The 19417-nt window shown below is 41.0% G+C and overlaps 4 protein-coding genes across 5 annotated transcripts; 1 reads left to right on the forward strand and 3 right to left on the reverse strand.

Moving 5' to 3' along the window:
- Window positions 1–111: 111 nt before the first annotated feature.
- On the reverse strand, window positions 112–5441 carry LOC134176774 (uncharacterized). The gene is made up of 6 exons (XM_062643434.1): window positions 5289–5441; window positions 5096–5221; window positions 4905–5033; window positions 4755–4850; window positions 2817–3062; window positions 112–2754 (listed from the first exon to the last, which is right to left on the reverse strand). Exons 1-6 carry the CDS (start codon window positions 5386–5388, stop codon window positions 293–295), a joined length of 3159 nt encoding a protein of 1052 aa, XP_062499418.1. The 5' UTR covers window positions 5389–5441; the 3' UTR covers window positions 112–292.
- Window positions 5442–5554: 113 nt separating this feature from the next.
- LOC134177716 (kinesin light chain 4-like) lies at window positions 5555–10871 on the reverse strand. Its single transcript, XM_062644494.1, has 6 exons — window positions 10141–10871; window positions 9363–9488; window positions 9168–9287; window positions 7472–7597; window positions 5806–5925; window positions 5555–5685 (listed from the first exon to the last, which is right to left on the reverse strand). Exons 1-6 carry the CDS (start codon window positions 10343–10345, stop codon window positions 5555–5557), a joined length of 828 nt encoding a protein of 275 aa, XP_062500478.1. The 5' UTR covers window positions 10346–10871.
- A 424-nt stretch (window positions 10872–11295) lies between these two features.
- LOC134177717 (methylmalonic aciduria type A homolog, mitochondrial-like) lies at window positions 11296–14610 on the reverse strand. Its single transcript, XM_062644495.1, has 6 exons — window positions 14587–14610; window positions 12680–12898; window positions 12496–12616; window positions 12138–12304; window positions 11874–12023; window positions 11296–11678 (listed from the first exon to the last, which is right to left on the reverse strand). The coding sequence occupies exons 1-6, from the start codon at window positions 14608–14610 to the stop codon at window positions 11547–11549; spliced, it is 813 nt and encodes a 270-aa protein (XP_062500479.1). The 3' UTR covers window positions 11296–11546.
- A 1558-nt stretch (window positions 14611–16168) lies between these two features.
- On the forward strand, window positions 16169–19364 carry LOC134177005 (uncharacterized). 2 transcript variants are annotated; one of them, XM_062643705.1, is made up of 8 exons: window positions 16169–16476; window positions 16531–16826; window positions 17047–17088; window positions 17150–17263; window positions 17319–17419; window positions 17485–17743; window positions 18396–18487; window positions 18880–19364. In XM_062643705.1, the coding sequence occupies exons 4-8, from the start codon at window positions 17188–17190 to the stop codon at window positions 18973–18975; spliced, it is 624 nt and encodes a 207-aa protein (XP_062499689.1). In that variant the 5' UTR covers window positions 16169–16476; window positions 16531–16826; window positions 17047–17088; window positions 17150–17187; the 3' UTR covers window positions 18976–19364. The 2 variants fall into 2 exon arrangements, with proteins under 2 accessions (XP_062499689.1, XP_062499688.1); XM_062643704.1 differs by lacking the exon at window positions 17047–17088.
- Window positions 19365–19417: the final 53 nt, after the last annotated feature.

Consider the following 19417-nt stretch of genomic DNA (forward strand, 5'->3'; position numbering starts at 1 on the left):
TAGTAAATATTATTACTCTATTTACCACAAATCCCATTCACTATCATTTGTACTACACAATCATAACCATTTGTACTTCTCTTTGTAACTCGTAGCACTCTATGCTCTGTCAATATATCAATGTATTTCTAAAAACAAAAGGTAAAATGATAAATAGTAACAGCCATATATATGTCAACTGAAAACAATGCACATCAAGTAAGACTAGTGAGTGAATAATGTGAACGTAAAACAGGTAACGTTTGATTCTTCTTAACAAAACAACTCTGCCTACAAGTGCAGACAAACACAGTCATTTATGTGGGCAGACGTGCTCCACCAAACTGCTACTAAAGACATCTTCAGCCTGAGATCTACAGCCGATGTTACACATTGCCTTGATCATTGCTGCCTGGCTTGCTTTGTTACCAAATTCATTTGTCCACATATTCAGTGCTGTTACAGCTTGCATAAAACAATCATCTCTGTTTTCTTTTTCTATCACTTTTGTCTTGCTCATGAAAAATGTAGGTGACAAATTTAGAACAAGGGTTTTCCAGCAACCAGAAATTTGGTTAGCTACATTCACAATATCATCTTCTGTACATTTCCTGTTTGCAGTTGTTGTCAGCGACTGTTCTTGCGTTTTTCTTAATACATCATCTTTCTCGTTATAAAACCAACAGTCTAATGCCACTCTTTCACTGTGATCAAGGCTGACATCGTCCCTCTTTATGTTTCTTCTCAATGTTGTGTCTTCACTTGGTCTATACTTGTCTATACATACCAGCTTGCTGACATCCACGGGAATGGCTGGTCCAGGATGTTGAATATTTAATGAAAACTGAAACTGAGGCAACCCTGGGGTCTTCACTTCATGAAGCTTTTTAGTGATGAACAGACGGATGTCTGTACACAGAGATGCAACTTCATTAAGTGGCCGTTTTGTGTTGATAGTGACAATAATATATTTCTTCAAGTGATAGATCAGTTCCAACTTGACATCTTTCTCAACTCGATATACAGACTGATTACGTGTCAACATTGGTTCATCAGAATATCTCTCAATGCAACACGTCATCAGCCGGAAATGCAATTGCTCAGGAATAAACTCGATATCACGAGACAAAACAATGAGTGACATTGGATTAGAAGCAACCGAATTAGCAGCTGCAAATGGACCTTCTGACTCGACTTCTAGCAAACAAGGAATAAAATATTCCATTTCATAGGGAACTGATGGCTGAGATGAACAAAGTTTGGGGCAGACAATGAAAAAGAAATTCAAGAGATTCAGTACATCTTCATATTCTTCATGTTTCACTCCTGCCTTCTTCAAGCGATGATCAATGAGTTTCCAAGAAGCAATTCCTACTTGTCGCACTCGATCCCAATCTTCACTCAGTAAGGGATGAGGACGAGTAGTGACAGACGCCACCACTGAGAAAACCATGAAAATCCAGCTTGGTTTGGTGACGACTATGTTCTTCAGCTTCTCACTTTTGTGAGGAAAGATGACTGAACCGGCTTCATCTAAATATGCCAGAGCAGCACGAACTTCTTTCTCTTCAGACATACGACACAATCGACGAGCAAAAACCATGATAACATGGACATTGGAAAGGGCACTGCCCAACTTTTCTTCTAGAGCATCGAGGATCTTCTCTAGAACTGACCAAGTGGTTGGTATTAGACGTTTGGGTGACACATCATGTGCCATCTCTTCAATGAGTCGCTTCACTGCACTCACACCTGCATCCTCACTTGCACTGTCAGGGTCAGACACTGAATTCTCAACACAAAAGAACCAATCATCACGGTGATCGGATGGTCGCAGGATGTGTTTCTGAAATGCTTTATTACGAAACATTTTAGACAGAAATTCATTCTGTTGCTTAATCATTGTTGAGTCAACACAATGGGCATGTGTACCAATCAAAAACATGACCGGCGATGCACAGTCCTTTGACTTGCCAATGTAAAGACCTTCACGACTGTCGTCGTCTCCTGCCAAAAAAGTCATGGATGCCCATAAAGACACAGCATCATAGTTTGTCTCTATCCAGTGGTTGTCTATTAGAATTGGTTCTGAGTTGGCAGAAGGAAAGTAGAATGACTTGGCCTTGTCACCTAGAAACTGAGATGCATTAAATACGACACAAACGACACATCCCGATGTGATGGCTTGTCCTTGACCAGGAAGAAGTGGCTCTTGACCTCCCAAATCCCAAATGGTAACGTGAACTTTTGAATCTTCCTTCTTTAGAAGATCAGGATCACTTTGGAAATCTCGAATAGCACGAGCAATCCCCTCAGTTAGAACTATCACTTCATCAATGTAACTTTCTCTAGTATCAGTTGATGTAGATTCTCTACCGACTGTCGAGTCAAGATCGACACGACTGTGAAGATGTGGCCAATCTGCTCTTCCATCCTCATATTGACTCTCACCTTCACTACCTGAAACGTTTGCACTAGAATCAGGCTTTGCATGCATGGCTGCTCTAGCTATTTGTTTGTCTAAGAATTCCTGGTCCTTGTCCTTGACGAGTGTCCAGTTGGATGCTTCACACACTGCCAACTCTGCCATGGCCACAGGTGTGCTCGGTTCAATGATCTGAAACTTCTGTTTGAGCAAGGATCGTTTAAAGGACGTCTTGCCAGTTCTGTCTTTGCCGACAATGACAATCTTGACTCGACTCACTTGGACTGCTCCTTGTGACAACGCTCGAACAAATAACTCACCCGCATCGGCTCCCATGCCCGTCACACCACCTACAACCATACCATCATTACAATTTGTACACTATAGTCTATTGAGTAGAAGATCAACTCACGAGGACAAAGAACGACACTCAGTATTGTTCCATCGGTTACTCCTGCATCAGCTAATGTTTGCTCATCGTGTAGTTGTTTTTTATTCAAAACAAGCAATTGATCCCATGATGAAGGCTCATCCTTGGTTTGCAATCGACGCTTCAAGGTGGCAACAGTATCAGACGATTTTGCTTTCAATTCAACAGCTTCACCAGTTAGTGATTTGGCTACTAATGTGAGCCATTCTGATCCACTGCTGTGAGATGCTATAAGAAACAGTAAACTATATTAAACTATATCAAGTGGGAAAGCACAACACACACACACACACACACACACACACACACACACACACACACACACACACACACACACACACACACACACACACACACACCAATGTTCTCCCCAGGCATCTCAAGACGTGGCGGTCTGCCACGCCCTGGCTAAATTTTACAAGGACACGCCCATTCCCACCATCCCTTGGCTATCGCCGCCACGCCTTGACTTATGCCCGCCATGCCTTACTATCTATGTGCTAGGCAAGAAATGGGTGACCAGTGGTTTGGGTTCTTGTATGAATAGAACACCTGTTGTTGTTGTTGTTGTTGTGGAAAGTCCAAAAGCAACGTGATAGAGGTCGCTAAGTCCAAAATATACTTATGACGTTGTTTCAAATCCGATCAGACGTCATTTGGTGGCGTATTCGCCCACATTCCAATCCGTATATGAGTCACGCCCTTGGCAGCCGTTTGTGCCGTGGAGTCGTTATTGGTGCGTTGAGAGAATACAAAGTCGAAAGGCAAAGTACATCAATGCGTTGAATTGTGTTGTTGAAGTGATAGCCCAATTTCTCGTTCTTCTAGTGGCCTACGGAGCCTATCTGGGAGGCGTTACCCTACACAGGATGTAAGACAATCACTGATTACACACGCCTAAGTTAGCGAAAGCATTGCTCAGGTTAGTGTAGACACATTCACAGTTTCGAAAAACTTGTAGATCTCGGCGAGCATGCCGATACGCTGCGCACGTGCACGTGTCTACCTAGCGTAGCGTAATGGCTGCTAATTTGAGCCATTCTGATCCACTGCTGTGAGATGCTATAAGAAACAGTAAACTATATTAAACTATATCAAGTGGGAAAGCACAACACACACACACACACACACACACACACACACACACACACACACACACACACACACACACACACACACACAGACGAGCCCTTCTATTCTAAAGATAGCTCCTCTGCCGGATGAGGAGTCTCTGGACTGCCATTGCTAATGCACCTAGAGCTTGGTCAAAGACATCCATGGGCACTGACTATAGTGCAGCTCTGGGACTGGACGCCAAAGCCCACATGTACACGTCTGCTGCAAAATGCCAGCAGTCTTGTCCATCTCTAATCAAGTATGCTACTGAGTTGAGTGAGAGAAGCAATTGCGAGTGAGTTGTCCAAAAGAATCACGTTTGTGTTTACAGAGTCGAACATTTGATTCGAGTGTCCTGGATATTTTACTCCAATGTGACTCTTCCATGACAGATACATGTACTACACACACACACACACACACACACACACACACACACACACACACACACCCGCACACATGCCCATACACACACAGACATGCCCACACACACAGACACGCCCACACACACACACACATACACACACGCACGCATGCCCACACACAGGCATGCGCCTACACATAAACAAATGCCCCCCCACACACACAAACAAATGCCCACACACACGCCCACACCCAAACACCCACCTACACACAAACACACACACGCCCACACACACACACAAATACACACACACACATAAACGCCCACACACACACACACACACACACACACACACACACACACACACAGGGGTGAAACAAAAAGTGAGACAGAGAATACAAGGAAGAATGTTTACAAGGCTACAAAGTGGTTGTCCTCACCATCCGTCTCTTCAATTCCTTCTTTCTCTTCAAGAATAATTGTCTCTTCATGTTGTTGCTGTTGGAAAGCGCTCAATCCCTTTAGTAGACGGTTTACTGCAAAACAAACTCAATAATCACAACATTTAACCTTCCACTCAAATATCAGACCTTCTAATCTCCCAAAGCTGTTACTTGGAAGTTTGTTAATATTAATTATTTGAAGAGCTTCTAATAGCGCATGATGAGCACGTGTGTAGTCAGCAATATTTGAGAGACTCTTTGACCATGACACGAAAGCTGAAAACAGAAAACCAGCAATTGTGAGAGATGCAGGGAAAGAGAAATGAAGAAATTCTGACTGGAGATTTTGTCCAGATGATTATGAGGAAGAGAAACTCTTTCGATGTCTACAGCTTCTGAGAGAAGTTTCTCAGCTTCCTCATCTTTCCCTTTTCTCATCAGACATTCTCCCAACCCTTTTAATGCTGTACAAATCAAGAAAGATTAATACACACAAATGCTGATTTGACATTATAGAACATTTAGACATACACATTGCTGTATGAGAATGTTTCTCATGAAGAGAATGTCTGTGTATCTCAAGTGATTCTCTTAAATAATCTTCACTCTCATCCAATTTTCCTGATTCCATTAAATAAAATCCGAGTTGACAAACAGCTGAGAAGAACAAGAGATTGTAAACAACACGTGACAATTATGACTGATTTATACTGCAGTATACAACATGTGGCATTATGATAATCAGCACATCAAGTTCACAATTCACATAAAGTTGATATCAAAACAAAGACAAGAAACTAACCTGAAGCCACACGGAAATGCTTTGGATGGAAATGTGATTTCGAAATCCTGACACACTCCTTTGTCAGTTCAATAGATTCACTTTGTTTACCTTGTTTGTACAGACAATGAGCAAGTGACAACCGACCTGAAGAAGATAAACAATGATGATATTATAGACAACACATTCAATCAACGTGAGGTGAGTAGAGTTGCTCAGTAAGAAGAGTGAGACGTCTTACAATTGTATCAGACAATCAACACATACCATCAGCAATAGGATCTTCTGGTTGAGCAGATTTTCTGATCTCCAGACACTCTCTCAATATTCTTTCAGCATCAGAAAGGTTCCCTTGTCCCATAAAGCATGTACCAAGCATGTCCATAGCTAAAACAGCAATGAAAGTGAGAATTAAGACAAAACAACTTTCCTTGGTAATTAAGTTGCAAGACAACAATCAATGTCTATAATATATTTCAATGCAGTAGTGAGAGATGAGTTCTTTCTCACACAACATACAACCACTGTTCCAGTCTGTCCATGATAACTGATTAAACGAAACTTTTCTACAACACGTACCCCGTGCACACTGCCATTCTAGTGTAGCTATAAAAACGTGCACAGTGTCAAGTGTGATCATGCGCAACAACACCAACAGTCAATAATCAGTGTGCTTGATACATGTAGGAGTGTTCCATAATAATATAAAATTTGTAGAGCTCGGCAGCCATGTCCAGCCCTTTAAGAAAAGAAAAGCTAATTTTACTACTTTGTTCAACAGATTTTTGACACTATAACTTGTAGTGATGCCTATATTTTGATATCTGGCAATTTTATAATGAAAGACAGACAAATAGACAAAAACACAAACAAACAATTGACATATGAAACAGACAGACAGAGAGACATACCAACACACTGAAAGTGAGACAGACGAACAGATGAAAAATAGACAAACAGATGGACATATACAGACAGACAGACAGACAAATTGTAATGACAAACATATAAGATTGTAATCATCATGTTTCTACCTGTTTCTCACTGTTGGAGACAGACAGACGGATGGACAGACAGACAAATGGACAGACAGACAGACAGACGGATGGACAGACACACACACTGACACACACCAGCTATAAGTCATACCCTCTAAAGCATTAGATACTCTTGTGTCTGTTTCCTTACGCCTTCTTCACAATATTGACGCCGACGTCGACGTCAACGCGGAGTCGTGACGTCCACCTGGACGTCAATATTGTGAACAAGGACAACGTGGTATGGCATCGATGCGGTGTCATGACGCCGGGAGAGCAAAATTCTATTCCAGCGTCAAATGTAACCACGTGGGCATTTTAGCGAATCAGCAGAGCTGTAAGCTTCCTGGATCTAGAAACGGATGAAACGTGAATGACGGTGCAAGAGAAACAGCAACAGAAGGATCATCATTGGAATAGTTGTCCATGATTAGACACGCGTGCGCAATCTGACTCGAGACTCCAGACCAACCTTGATGTGCAACTTAGTGACGTCTCAAGATATTGTGAACAGGACGATGCTGACGTTGGCGTCAATATTGTGAAACAGGCTTTACACATAATGTCAGTATATATAATTGCTGTATCTCATCATGCAACAGTAATTTGGCTTCCTGTTTACATGTGCTTTGTCTGACATAATGAGACAAACCAAAAGATAGGAAATAGAGAGAAACAATGGTCCACAAGAGAGATGTGAAACCTGAAGAGATCAACATAGAATGTACATTCCAGTACATTCAATAATAAAGAAACTCTCACACATACACAAACACACAAGCAGGAAGAGACACAAGAGAAAGACAGAAAAACTGGTGGCAAGACAAACATCATATCCTCTTGTCAAATAAGTTGAAATTCTTTCAAAACAACAATTACTCACACACAACACTTACTATCGGTCACACGAACATTGTTAGCTGAGACGTATTTCTGATATATTGACAAGCTCTCCTTCAGCAATCGTATGGCATCCATGTATTTGTATTGATTGTTGTAACATTTACCCAGAGCATACAAGGCTGTAAATACAAACAACCAAAAGTCAGTCACACAGTAATATACCATATACACTCAAACTCCCCTTATCCGGACGCCCCATATCCGGGCACGTCCGTCTACCGGGCACCCCCGTATTGCACAATTGCATCACGTGTATTGCACGTGGTCCACGTGCACGGGGTCGAGGCAAAGGTCGTGTAATCAAAAGTCCAGTACTAGTCCAGTTTCTTGTCGACAGATAGCCATACTTAGGTGCTAGTTTCTTATTTACAGCTTGTAAGACTTACCTGAAGATGTCTGAGACTAGACCAACGCAGACGCCTGCCCTGCAGAAGCGAAAGAGGTCTGTGATGACGCTCGAGACAAAGATCAGTGTACAGTGTACATGTACATCTATTATGTACGTATGTGCATTCACTTACATGTAGGGATGCAAAATTGAATGTTAATCATACAGGTGTACATATTGAGCAAAATGTGGGGGTGTTCCCAGATGTGGCCGTTTCTGAGTTATGGGTAGTGTCCGGTCCCAAGCTGCCCGGATAAGGGGAGTTTGAGTGTACATACAAGTACACACAACATCATATTTGACATCCTAAGATGTTAATTGAGACATAACAGTAACTTAGTTGATATGTTATTACTAGTAAATGTAACTGACTCAATAGACATGCATCTCTTAATAGTCACTTGATCACAAACTTTGAGATGTCAAGTGCAAGTGTCACTTGATTATCCACCTATAATCCTTCACATTCTCTTTTGACAAAATATTTTAATTAATTACACACACACACACACACACACACACACACACACACACACACACACACACACGTCCTTGTCTTACGACTCTTATACCCACATAGGCACCCTTGATAGTATTTAAACAGATATGATAACTAAGCAACCCACTACTAGATGGTGATAACATTAATATTAATAACTCTCATCATAACAGTTTAATCCACCAACACAATCATTTGTCAACAGTTAGACAATTGTGTCTCACACACTTCACTCATGTCTCATTCTGTCTCATAAAATGCACTTGCTGCCTTTAAACATTCTTTTGATCAAACATTTAAATCAAGCAAAACAACACACATCCAGGGTTTACTAAAGAAAAAGCGAATGGGTGCCTATTAATATTAACTAGTTCATTAATTAATATTATTGACTGACATCAAGTAATAATTGATATCCATCAGTGTTCTGTAGGGCTTCGTAAAGTCAATAAGTACATGAAAGGGTTCTCTTGTTCAATCAAGAGGCACATTGCTAACGCTTGTAATCACTCACTCCAGCATTGCTATCCTGGATAAAATCACTCTTTGTACACATAAGTCTGACAAACAAGGTACGTTTGTAGTGCTCTAAATAATTGTTTCTACTGATCAGACATTTTGTCTTAACATTTCAAAGTTAGTCAAACTTCACACAAAGTTGTACAGACAAACATTTCTCAATCTTTGTTTAAATCAAATTTAAACCCACAATACTACAGACATTTCCCTAAAACATCATGCAACAGCTTCCATACGTCCTAGTTTATGTGTAACTTTCAACAAACATTACAATACAACTCACTGGCAGCTAATAAGACATTAGGTGTCTCTTGTCTCTGAACTGATAGAATGTCTTCAAGAAGAGCTTGTGCTTTCATATATTCTCCATTACAAATGTACATCTCCCCCAGATAACCAAGAACTAAACATCACAACAGAGACACAAACCATTAATTTAGAATTCCTGCAATATTTTCAATCAAACAACATTCCTCACCTCTCAGTCTCATTTCGTCTTTTGTGTCTAAATTCTCTTCTGCCATTTGTTTGGCTTGTTCTAGAACTTTAGCCGCCTCACGATAATTACCTTCATTATGAAGTGTCACTCCTTTCTCATGAAGTTCTATCAAATACAATCATTGTTGTACTCAAACACATTCTGTTTCTCAGCAACATGCCACATGTCACACACACACACACACACACACAAATCGACAAATGGATATTCCCTTTGGAAAGTTCCGAAGATAACACCCCCTGCCAATTTCTATGTAGGGATGCCAGCTCTACTCGGAGTTCTAGGCTGCGCTGACGAACCCCTTGATGCGTGGCCAGAGGATTAAAGGGCACTGACAATGGTGCAGCCGTGGGACTGGACCTCAAGTCCACACGTACCCGTATATACTGCATGATGTTCTGCCAAGCCAGCGGTCTAATCCACCCCAGTCAAAGACTAGTTACTCATCTATACTCCTGAGTTGAGAGAGGCAATTGTGTGTGAATTTCTTGCCCAAAGAAATTACGTCTGTACTCGTCCACAAACCTACAACATCAACGTACATGTTTCCATTCTCCAAATGCAACTCTCTAACCAACTGAGCTACAGACACCACACACACACACACACACACACACACACACACACACACACACACACACACACACACACACACACACACACGCACGCACACACGCGCACACACTAACATCTCAATTCACCACAATTTTCAACATTAAAACTAAAACATTTACATTTACAATATTGCAATGCTTACCAATGATCTTCCTTCTGATCCCCATGGCATGTGTTAACTTAACAAGGAATCTACCAGAACATAAACTCACCACACAATTTGTAGTAAACAACGCTAACTTATTGATATCTACATATCTGTCATAGGACCTGTCGCATTTCTGACTCAATAGAGATATGTTTTCTTTCAATATTTTCCTGCTGACAAGAGTAGGAGAGGCAAACATTACTAAGGTACTCCGCTGCTGGGAAAGTAAAGTGGGAGGAGATGGCTACGGGCCAAACAGGAAAGGCCAACTCAGCTTGTTGAGTCGCTGCGCGCGTTCATTGCGAGAACAGAACACGAATAGAACGTGACACAAACGCTAGAACTGCAAATACGATGCGCAAACTGATCTCAATGAAAAGTAACCGTCGAGACGTCTCAACATTCAAACAAACGCGAGATTGAGTAGCGATGAGGGCGTGGCCTACATTGAAAAAGCAAATTTTCATCTCTTCGTTGCTCACTCTGCCTCCTTCCTACCCTCTCTTGCACAAACTTCCTTCTCTCTACCGATTGCAAAAGCACGATAACCTAAAATCAACTTTCTTGTCTTGCAATGAACGTGCGACGTTGTCCATTCGCTCACATGCGATTAGAGAAACATACACAAACGTAACTAACGTTTTAGTCGCTGAAAATTTGACGTACCGGCCGTGGAAGTGTCATAGAGAATGAAGCAGAAAATGGCGGGCTGACAACGCGGCGAGACTGAGTGGTCACGTACAATCTAATTTTAATCCTGCATGCCCGGATAAGTTCATGCCCGGATGTGTTTAGCCTTGATGCACACTTGATACAGAAATATTGTCTGCTGTACATACAGCTCACCGGTGATTTTATTGAAATTGTTCAAAATATACGCAGATACGTGTCCATGTGTCTAAACATTAGACAAGACTGGGATTTCACTATTTCTTGGCTTCACTCTCATTTGCTCGTCTGTCATCCAGAAAGCATGCAAGTAACTTGTCTGCAGCTGCTCCCGGTGTCAACACACCATCAACAACCAGCTCTTCATACTCTGCATAGGATTCCTGTACCGCAGGATGTCGTCTGAAGCTGCACAATTAAAACAGTTACGACTCTCAATGTACAATAGTCGGTTGCCGATGTATGGTGGAGGATAACCTGGACAGTATTTGATGTCGAATGTGATTCCACATCCAGGCTTTCCGTTGCTGATGTCGTTTTGATTCAAAGTGTCCCGACTCCTACAATATAAAACACACACACACACACACACACACACACACACACACACACACACACACACACACACACACACACACACACACACACACACACACACACACACACACACACACACACACATGTGAGTAGATAAATAAATAGATGGGGACTGAGAGGTATGCAGGTATTGGTTAGAGTAGCACTTGTGTGGTTATTTGTGTTGACAACAGACTGGCTATTACCTGCATTATCTGTCTGAAGCCATGCATCTCTTCCCATATTTCATTGATTCCTTTGTTTTCTTGGCAAGAAATGAGATGGACCTTATAGACAAGATGAAATGTTTATGCTAGAAGCATGCAGTTAGTGCTGACTGATCAGAGATTAAGACTGCAGTCAACACACACACACACACACACACACACACACACACACACACACACACACACACACACACACACACACACACACACACACACACACACACACACACACACACACACACACACACACCTGACCTTGGGGTAATATAACTTTGATTGTCGTTTGAGAAAGCGCAGTGCACTGAGGTATTCTGCTTTCATATGATTTGCTGCTTTCATCAACTCACCATCGGCTTTCGTTACAATAACCATGTCAGCCAACTCGACAACACCTCTTTTCATGCCCTGAAATTAAATACAATTCTTTCAAGACACGTACACGTACACACACACACACACACACACACACACACACACACACACACACACACACACACACACACACACACACACACACACCTGGAGCTCATCTCCTGCTCCTGGAGGGGTCAAAAGTACAAACATATCCACCATGTCAGCAACAGCATGTTCTGCTTGACCCACTCCTACCGTTTCCACTAAAATGATGTTGTAACCGGTAGCTTCACAAAGTAGAATGGTCTCGCCAGTACTCCTTGTTACACCACCTGTAATACAAACAATTGAAACACAAAACAATAACACAAGATATCTACAAACACATCTCTACACCATGTCTGTCTGTCTGTCTGTCTGTCCATCTGTCTCTCTTGCTATCTGCCTTGTCTGTCTGTCTGTTTGTCTGTCTGTCTTTCTGTCTGTCTTGCACACCCTCATATGTTTAGTTATAATAACCAACCTTGTGCTCCTGACGACGGAGATGGTCTGATATAAGCATTAGGATTACGTGACAATTGAGGCATCCTCGTTCGGTCACCAAGAAGAGATCCACCAGTTGTGCAAGAACTCGGATCAACTGCCTAACACAAATCGTTTCTTCCTAATAACATAATACATGCAATGTATATTGCCTATCTTCCAACCAGGACTGCAACTTTGTGTCCTTGTGACGTCAGAAACGTCCCAAATGTCTCAATAAATGTTGACTTTCCAGCACCGGGTGGTCCTGTGATCCCGACTCGGAATGTCGACGGATGATTTCTGTGGAACTGCTCCAACACGGCGGTGATAATCGACTGACCCAGCAGACGTTTGACGGGATGCGCAGACTCGACTAGTAAACGACAATGTGACAATGGTGTCTATCTGTGTAACCTGGCCAGACAGCTGTAGATAACCAACAAAGAAATGGACAGACAAACCAACAGACAGACAGTACAACACACAGACAAATCAACAAGAAAATTCAGATTAACAGGCAGGCAGGTTATTCTATTAGAATACAGCATCCCTACACACTAGAATACATGATTTTTCAATAATTAAAAAAATGCTTCATAAACAAGTTCAACTATTTCAATGTGTGAAGCACTGAATGTATCATCTCTGCTAACTACATTATCCTCCATTAATCTGTTTGTTGACAACTTAGACATTTATTTTCTCAAGACAACTTTACTATTGCATTCTTGGAGAGTCACAGAAAATTGTCATCACCAATATGACATACACTCTGCATCTACTTGTCTTCCTTCAATGAGCCCTGCCTTAATTTCTTCCCAGTTCATGTAGTAAGTTTTCCACTTGTGATCCCCATGTGCCAAAATTCTCAAAAACTAGCAGAACAATTTCAGGGCTAAATCCATCTGGCAAGATCTCCTTTGAATGTTTGTAACATTTTTCTGATTCCCGTTAATTTTGTCGCTGCATGTCAGTGTCTGCATTGTTTAGTAGGGTCTGACTGTCTCTGGTTGATGTGAGCAATTTGTTTGTTGTCTATTAAGTGAATTACAGTTTGTCAGATTGATGATATATTTAGTAGGACACGTGTTCACTGATTTACTGATAGTTAATTTGTGCATTTTTTCTTGTTTGCTTTGCTAGTTGTTTTGCCTGTCAGTCTGTCAGTTCATCTGTTTGTTAGTTAGTTTGTTTATCTCTTTGTTAGTTGTGTTCTTGTTTGTCAGACTGTCGGTTTTTGTGTGTATGTGTTTGTCTGTCTGTCTGGCTGTCTGCCTGTCTTGTCCTGTCCTGTCTGTCTGTCTGTCTGTCTGTCTGTCTGTCTGTCTGTCTGTCTGTCTGTCTGTTTGTGTGTCTGTCTGTTTGTCTGTCTGTCTGTGTCTGTCAATACATATATTTCTTATACAAGACATTATTACAGTCTACGCAAAAATCAGCAAGTTCTAAGACAAGTAGGACCCGTGCCTGTCTGTCTGTCTGTCTGTCTGTGTGTCTGTCTTGTCTGTCTGTCTGTCTGTCTGTCTGTCTGTCTTGTCTGTCTGTCTGCCTGCCTAGCTGTCTGCCTGCCCGCCCTATCTGTTTGTCTGTCTGTTTGTCTGTCTGTCTGTCTGTCTATCTGTCTGTCTGTCTGCTAAAAAAATTGAATTTTGACAGATTTGCCAGTTATTGTTGTCAACCCTACGAGTATATCTTATAACAGAGAAAGATACAGTAGAACTGTCTTGTGGCTATGAAGACAGCAGGCCATTATACCTACCGTCTTCAAGTGGACAGTGAAGTTTTTGGGTTGGACAAATGTTCTTAAGGACAGATACAGTGGTCTAATGATTACATCAGTCAATAGGTCAGCTGCAGGTAGCTATGCTTGCATGGTGGGAAATGATTTTGATAGCTCTGTGTGTGTGTGTGTGTGTGTGTGTGTGTGTGTGTGTGTGTGTGTGTGTGTGTGTGTGTGTGTGGTGTCTCTGTCTGTCTGTCTGTCTGTCTGTTTGTCTGTTTGTTTGTTTCTCTGTCTCTGTTATTGCCTGTCTTATCGTTTAGCTGTCTGATTTGTTTGTGTTTCACCTCATATGTTTGCCTGGTTATCAACCTGCTTCCAGCCCTTCTCAGTCATTGCACAACCAATCTCCACTGGTTAATATCAATAAAAACTACAAACTGATTGTTGCTCTACTCTTTGACAGACTTTGGAGACATCACTCTCACTCTCAGTCCAGGCACTGCTGTCGTTCAAAACACATCAGCAACAATAAAATGTATTTGTCGACGCAGTCCCACCAGCAACCGACATACAACTCATCCACAACTCCCAACGTATCACACAAACTGAGCACAACTCTAACAATCAGTTGATCTACACATTTATTGCATTGTAAAACTGGAAAGGATCTTTTACATGCACGTCCTCAAACTCAATCGGTAGCAATTGCAATACAGTTGATTTGACTGTTCAAGGTATCTTACTTGACAAACTTAAAGTGTCATAATTGGTTTCAATGATTTTGTTTGGTTTGTAGTTCTTCCTGCTGCTCCTCGTGTTGATATCAATAGAAATAGATTGTCTACTCATTCAGTGGAGTTTTTATGGATGTTGGGTGCTGATGGTTATTCACCCATTACAAAGTCAAAGTTACGTGTTTGGATGTCGTTTGTGGTACAACACATTCTCGTGTATTCGACTCGGTTGTTGGGATCTCTGGTGTGTTGACGGGTCTCATTCCTGGTTCATTGTATTGATGTTTTATTGTGGCTTGTAACAAAGTGGGTGAGAGTCCCAGCAGTGAAATGTTTAATGTCACCACACATACAGCAGGTTAGTCGTCATTTTAATTCATTCAGTGATCACATATAGTCAGCAACATACAATACAAAGAGTGAAAAAAATTGTGTGAAACATGACGCATAATTACTAAAAAATTAATGATTTTTTTCAACCTTAAATCTTTATAAAACATTGATAGTTGATTGCAATACATGTGCTTTGATAGGGTTGTTGTGCATTGTTGTATTGAATGTCAAACACGCTAGATCATAATTTATATTAATGGACGTATTCGTTTGGAACTATCTTGTTAGATTTGGATAGAGTGGAAAGAGACAGGGCACGTTTACCAATCGAACAGAACTTTTCCGAAACAAGATAGATGATGCGGTAACAGAACTATGTGCATGTGTAGAATCACTCCAGTGTGGATGTTCTTTGTCATAGTTGTTTCATCTACTTTTCCACCTGTTAGAATGTCTACTAACTCTTCGGGAGTTTGTTCTGCCCCAATAAATCAGCTGCCATTCAACTTTTGCGTGGGCAATCCAGAATAAGTGCAAGTAATGGTCTGGAAATGTTAAGCAAAGCGAGCGCGTTGATTTGGAATGTCAAAGCTGGTAGAGATGCAAGTTTTACTTGTCTAGGTGCTCTTTCCATCCTTTCTATCCGTACTGATGGTAGGATAGGTTGGAAAGTCTATCCTCTCTATTCTTATTCGGAACAGAAAAGTTACCAATCGAACAGCATAATACCTTTCCAGTCTATCCGTTTCCAGAAAGGTTTGGGAAACTGTTCATTCTATCCAGAAAAGGAAAGGTGCCCAATCAAACACGCTAGGGGGCCTTTCCACTCTATTTGTTTCTAGAAAGGTCCCAAACGAATACGCTCAATTGTATCACTGATTTGCAACATCAAATGTTTCATTTCATTTTGTGTTTTTTGCTGCAGCTCCTGCCAAACCTGTTCTTGATGTCAAGCCGATTTCTAGGAACGAGACGAGTGTGACAATCCATTGGAATGTTGATTACAACGGTGGTCATGTAATAACCCAATACACAATCAGGTGGAGATCAGCAGCTTCCACTGCCTCACTACACGAAGGAACGTGGATATTAACAGGGCTGAGCAAAGGAACCAACAATTTCTTTGAGATCGAGGCAATGAATGATGTTGGACTGGATACATCAGATGTGGTTAAATATACAACATCATGCTGTAAGTGTTTGTCAGTGTGTTTATGTCTGGTTTGTCACAAGAATCTGTGTATAGATCCTGCTGCATTGTCTTATCCTCTGATTACAAACATACATACATCGTCATCGTCGAGTGTCAGATATGTAGTCAACGTTCCTAGAGGCAATGGTTGTGGTGTAATAACTGACAATTGTGTTACTGATTGGGTGACAGAGAAGCATCTTAATTCAGTGTATGTTGTCCAAGATGGATTGGTGACTGTGACTGTGACAGATTTGGAAGTAGGACGTGAGTATGATGTTGTGTTGTACACTCGAAATCAGTGGGAGAAGAGAGACAAGGAGCTCGTGTGTTGTTTCAAGTAGACGAGGGTAAGCATGTTTACACACACACACACACACACACACACACACACACACACACACACACACACACACACACACACACACACACACACACACACAACGTGCACACACACACACACACACACACACACACACACACACACACACACAATGCACACACACACACACACACACACACACACACACACACACACATCTCGTTCAATTAAATCTTAATGTTTTATAGATATAAATTCAACTACAGGATGTAGTCCTCATAGTTTGAATGGTTAAGTGTTTACATGTTTGTTTTTGTGTCACTGTGATCTAATTATCAGTTCTGTCTACAGATGGTTTGGGCTCTGGTCAAACTGTAGCCATTATTGTTATGTGTGTGGTCGTATTACCAGCCATTCTACTCGCTTTCATATTTTGTCTCTACAAGAAACACAGATCAAGAAAGGGTAAGATTTGATAATGATGTCTACCCAAACTAATACTCTCATGTATCACATTTAGATGACGACGATGATGACACTCTTGATTTTGTGCCTGGAATATTCAAGCGAACAACAACTCCACAATACGGATACGACGAATGCGATACAAAACCTCATCCTGTAATTACTATATTCAGAGCATTACTAACACATCCTGTAGATAAAATTGTTGTCAATCATTGTAGGGTCCTAATAGTGGCAGCATGTATGTTAATCTTTCTGGATCTAAGCGAAGAATTCGACAGCCTTCTTTAACGTTGGTGACCTTACCTGGAGAATGTGAAGTCAAGAGTGGCAGTTTGCCTCTACAGAAAGTCAATATTTTGTCATCAGATTATTGTGAGAAGACTATGGAAGAGCTGCTGCAAGAATCATATGTTGATATGAAGGCTCGAACAAGTGGCATTGTATCTAAACTGGCTTTTATCAAAACGATGGAACGAGGTATGTATGTATCAAGATGCAGTAAAACGTTTGTAACTCATGGAGTTGTGCATGGACTATAGGTCATGCACACACGTACACACACACACACACACACACACACACACACACACACACACACACACACACACACACACACACCAGTTGTATTTTGCTAGGAGGCCAAGTTGGTGCTTTTTAATTGAGAGCAATACCCTATGTGTTTGTGTCAAGGGTAGTAATTGCATACACACAATGTACAACAACAGTTATACATTGTATTTGAAACAATATCTTCAGCTGTCTGTTACACACAAGAGACTAATGATTGCATTTATATCAACATCAATTATTTTCTGTGATGGCAAGATATGGCAGAGTGGTTAAAGAAAATATGCATGGCAGTACCACATGGAAGTGTTATGAGTGATATCATTACACATTTGATGTAGTCTGTCTTACACTCTCTCTATATGGACATCATCCAGATTATGTACTACAACTGACATCATGCACTCAAAATTGAATATTTATCTAACTAAACTCTTACTTCTAGTAATGGAGTGAAGTTCTGTGTTTATAGCAATAGTTGTCCCAGTGTTGTAGGTATACTAGCATACAAGCTTTTAGAAGTCATGTATACTTTTTCTTGAGTGATGTGTTTATGGTGTAGCATCACCTGATGGAAGTCATACTCCTGCAGTGGTGAGTGTCACCTCCTCTAAGAAAGCGGGAATTGTGGATGATGACAAGACAGCTCAATCGGTAATTTGTTTAACTTTGTCGTTCAAATTTCGACTCATGGACAGGAGGTGTATGCAAGCAATCAAATGACAAGTGTAGACAGACAGACAGACAGACAGACAGACAGACAGACAAACAGACAGACAGTAATGATATAATTATGATTACTGAAAAACCCAGTTTTATGTACATTAGATTGATAGGTATTATGGCCCTATTTTAATTCAATTTTAACATTTAGCCTGTAATAGTGATCATGTTTGAAATATACTGCCATTGACAGACAAGCAGACAGACAAACATACAGACAGACAGACACAGGCAATGAAGAGAGTAGGTTTATTTAGATTTCATCTTATTAATAAATAAAATACATCAAGATGGTAATGTGCATATTTCTCATTGATCTTTAGAGTCCAGGCAGCTCGGGGTATGCTCCATGTGCTTCAGAACTGAATGACACAACTCACAGACACGAACTGAAACAAGCGTATACAATGATGTGTTGACTTCAGGTGAAGATAATCAGGAACACGATCACGTGGATATACAAACAGTCGAGCCCAACAAAAATGATGAAAATGGCCAGTTTGATGACGTTGAAAACACACACATGGAGATGAAACGGTCCGTATCCAATAACAAACAGAACGAGACAGGCAAGAAATATGAAGTCAGTAAACGAGTCTCAAGGTAGAAAGAATCTGTCCACACTAGTGTGATGATGACAACATGGAACATTGGGAACAGGTTGGTAGATTAGAGTAGAGAGAAGTCATAGACATCAGTAGTTACTAATCTCTATTCATATGCTCGCCCTATGTAAGCCATCCCCATAGATTTATAGAACTGCATGCTGGCATATCAGTAATTAATTAATAGACATATCTATTGTGCTGTAGCCTGTAGGATAGTAGACTGGTATATACACCAACTGAACTGCAGCCCATC

The sequence above is a fragment of the Corticium candelabrum genome, chromosome 3 (genome assembly GCF_963422355.1).
Source record: "Corticium candelabrum chromosome 3, ooCorCand1.1, whole genome shotgun sequence".
Classification (NCBI taxonomy): domain Eukaryota; kingdom Metazoa; phylum Porifera; class Homoscleromorpha; order Homosclerophorida; family Plakinidae; genus Corticium; species Corticium candelabrum.

Bases quoted from the DNA above. Each gene is read 5' to 3' on its own strand.
- LOC134176774 (XM_062643434.1), bottom strand. From the start codon at position 5,388: ATGGAATCAGGAAAATTGGATGAGAGTGAAGATTATTTAAGAGAATCA. The intron at 5,034-5,095 runs GTCAGAATTTCT...TTCTGTTTTCAG, and splicing joins TCATCTGGACAAAATCTCCA to CTTTCGTGTCATGGTCAAAG. The intron at 4,851-4,904 runs GTCTGATATTTG...TTTGTTTTGCAG, and splicing joins CAGCTTTGGGAGATTAGAAG to TAAACCGTCTACTAAAGGGA.
- LOC134177716 (XM_062644494.1), bottom strand. From the start codon at position 10,345: ATGTTTGCCTCTCCTACTCTTGTCAGCAGGAAAATATTGAAAGAAAAC. The intron at 9,288-9,362 runs GTGAGGAATGTT...TGTGATGTTTAG, and splicing joins AGACGAAATGAGACTGAGAG to TTCTTGGTTATCTGGGGGAG. The intron at 5,686-5,805 runs GTATGTGTTGAT...TATCTTCTTCAG, and splicing joins AGAAGATCCTATTGCTGATG to GTCGGTTGTCACTTGCTCAT.
- LOC134177717 (XM_062644495.1), bottom strand. From the start codon at position 14,610: ATGACTGAGAAGGGCTGGAAGCAG. The intron at 12,617-12,679 runs GTTGGAAGATAG...GATTTGTGTTAG, and splicing joins GACACAAAGTTGCAGTCCTG to GCAGTTGATCCGAGTTCTTG. The intron at 11,679-11,873 runs GTCAGGTGTGTG...CTTGTCTATAAG, and splicing joins CAAAGTTATATTACCCCAAG to GTCCATCTCATTTCTTGCCA.
- LOC134177005 (XM_062643705.1), top strand. From the start codon at position 17,188: ATGTGTGTGGTCGTATTACCAGCCATTCTACTCGCTTTCATATTTTGT. The intron at 17,420-17,484 runs GTAATTACTATA...CAATCATTGTAG, and splicing joins GCGATACAAAACCTCATCCT to GGTCCTAATAGTGGCAGCAT. The intron at 17,744-18,395 runs GTATGTATGTAT...TTTATGGTGTAG, and splicing joins TATCAAAACGATGGAACGAG to CATCACCTGATGGAAGTCAT.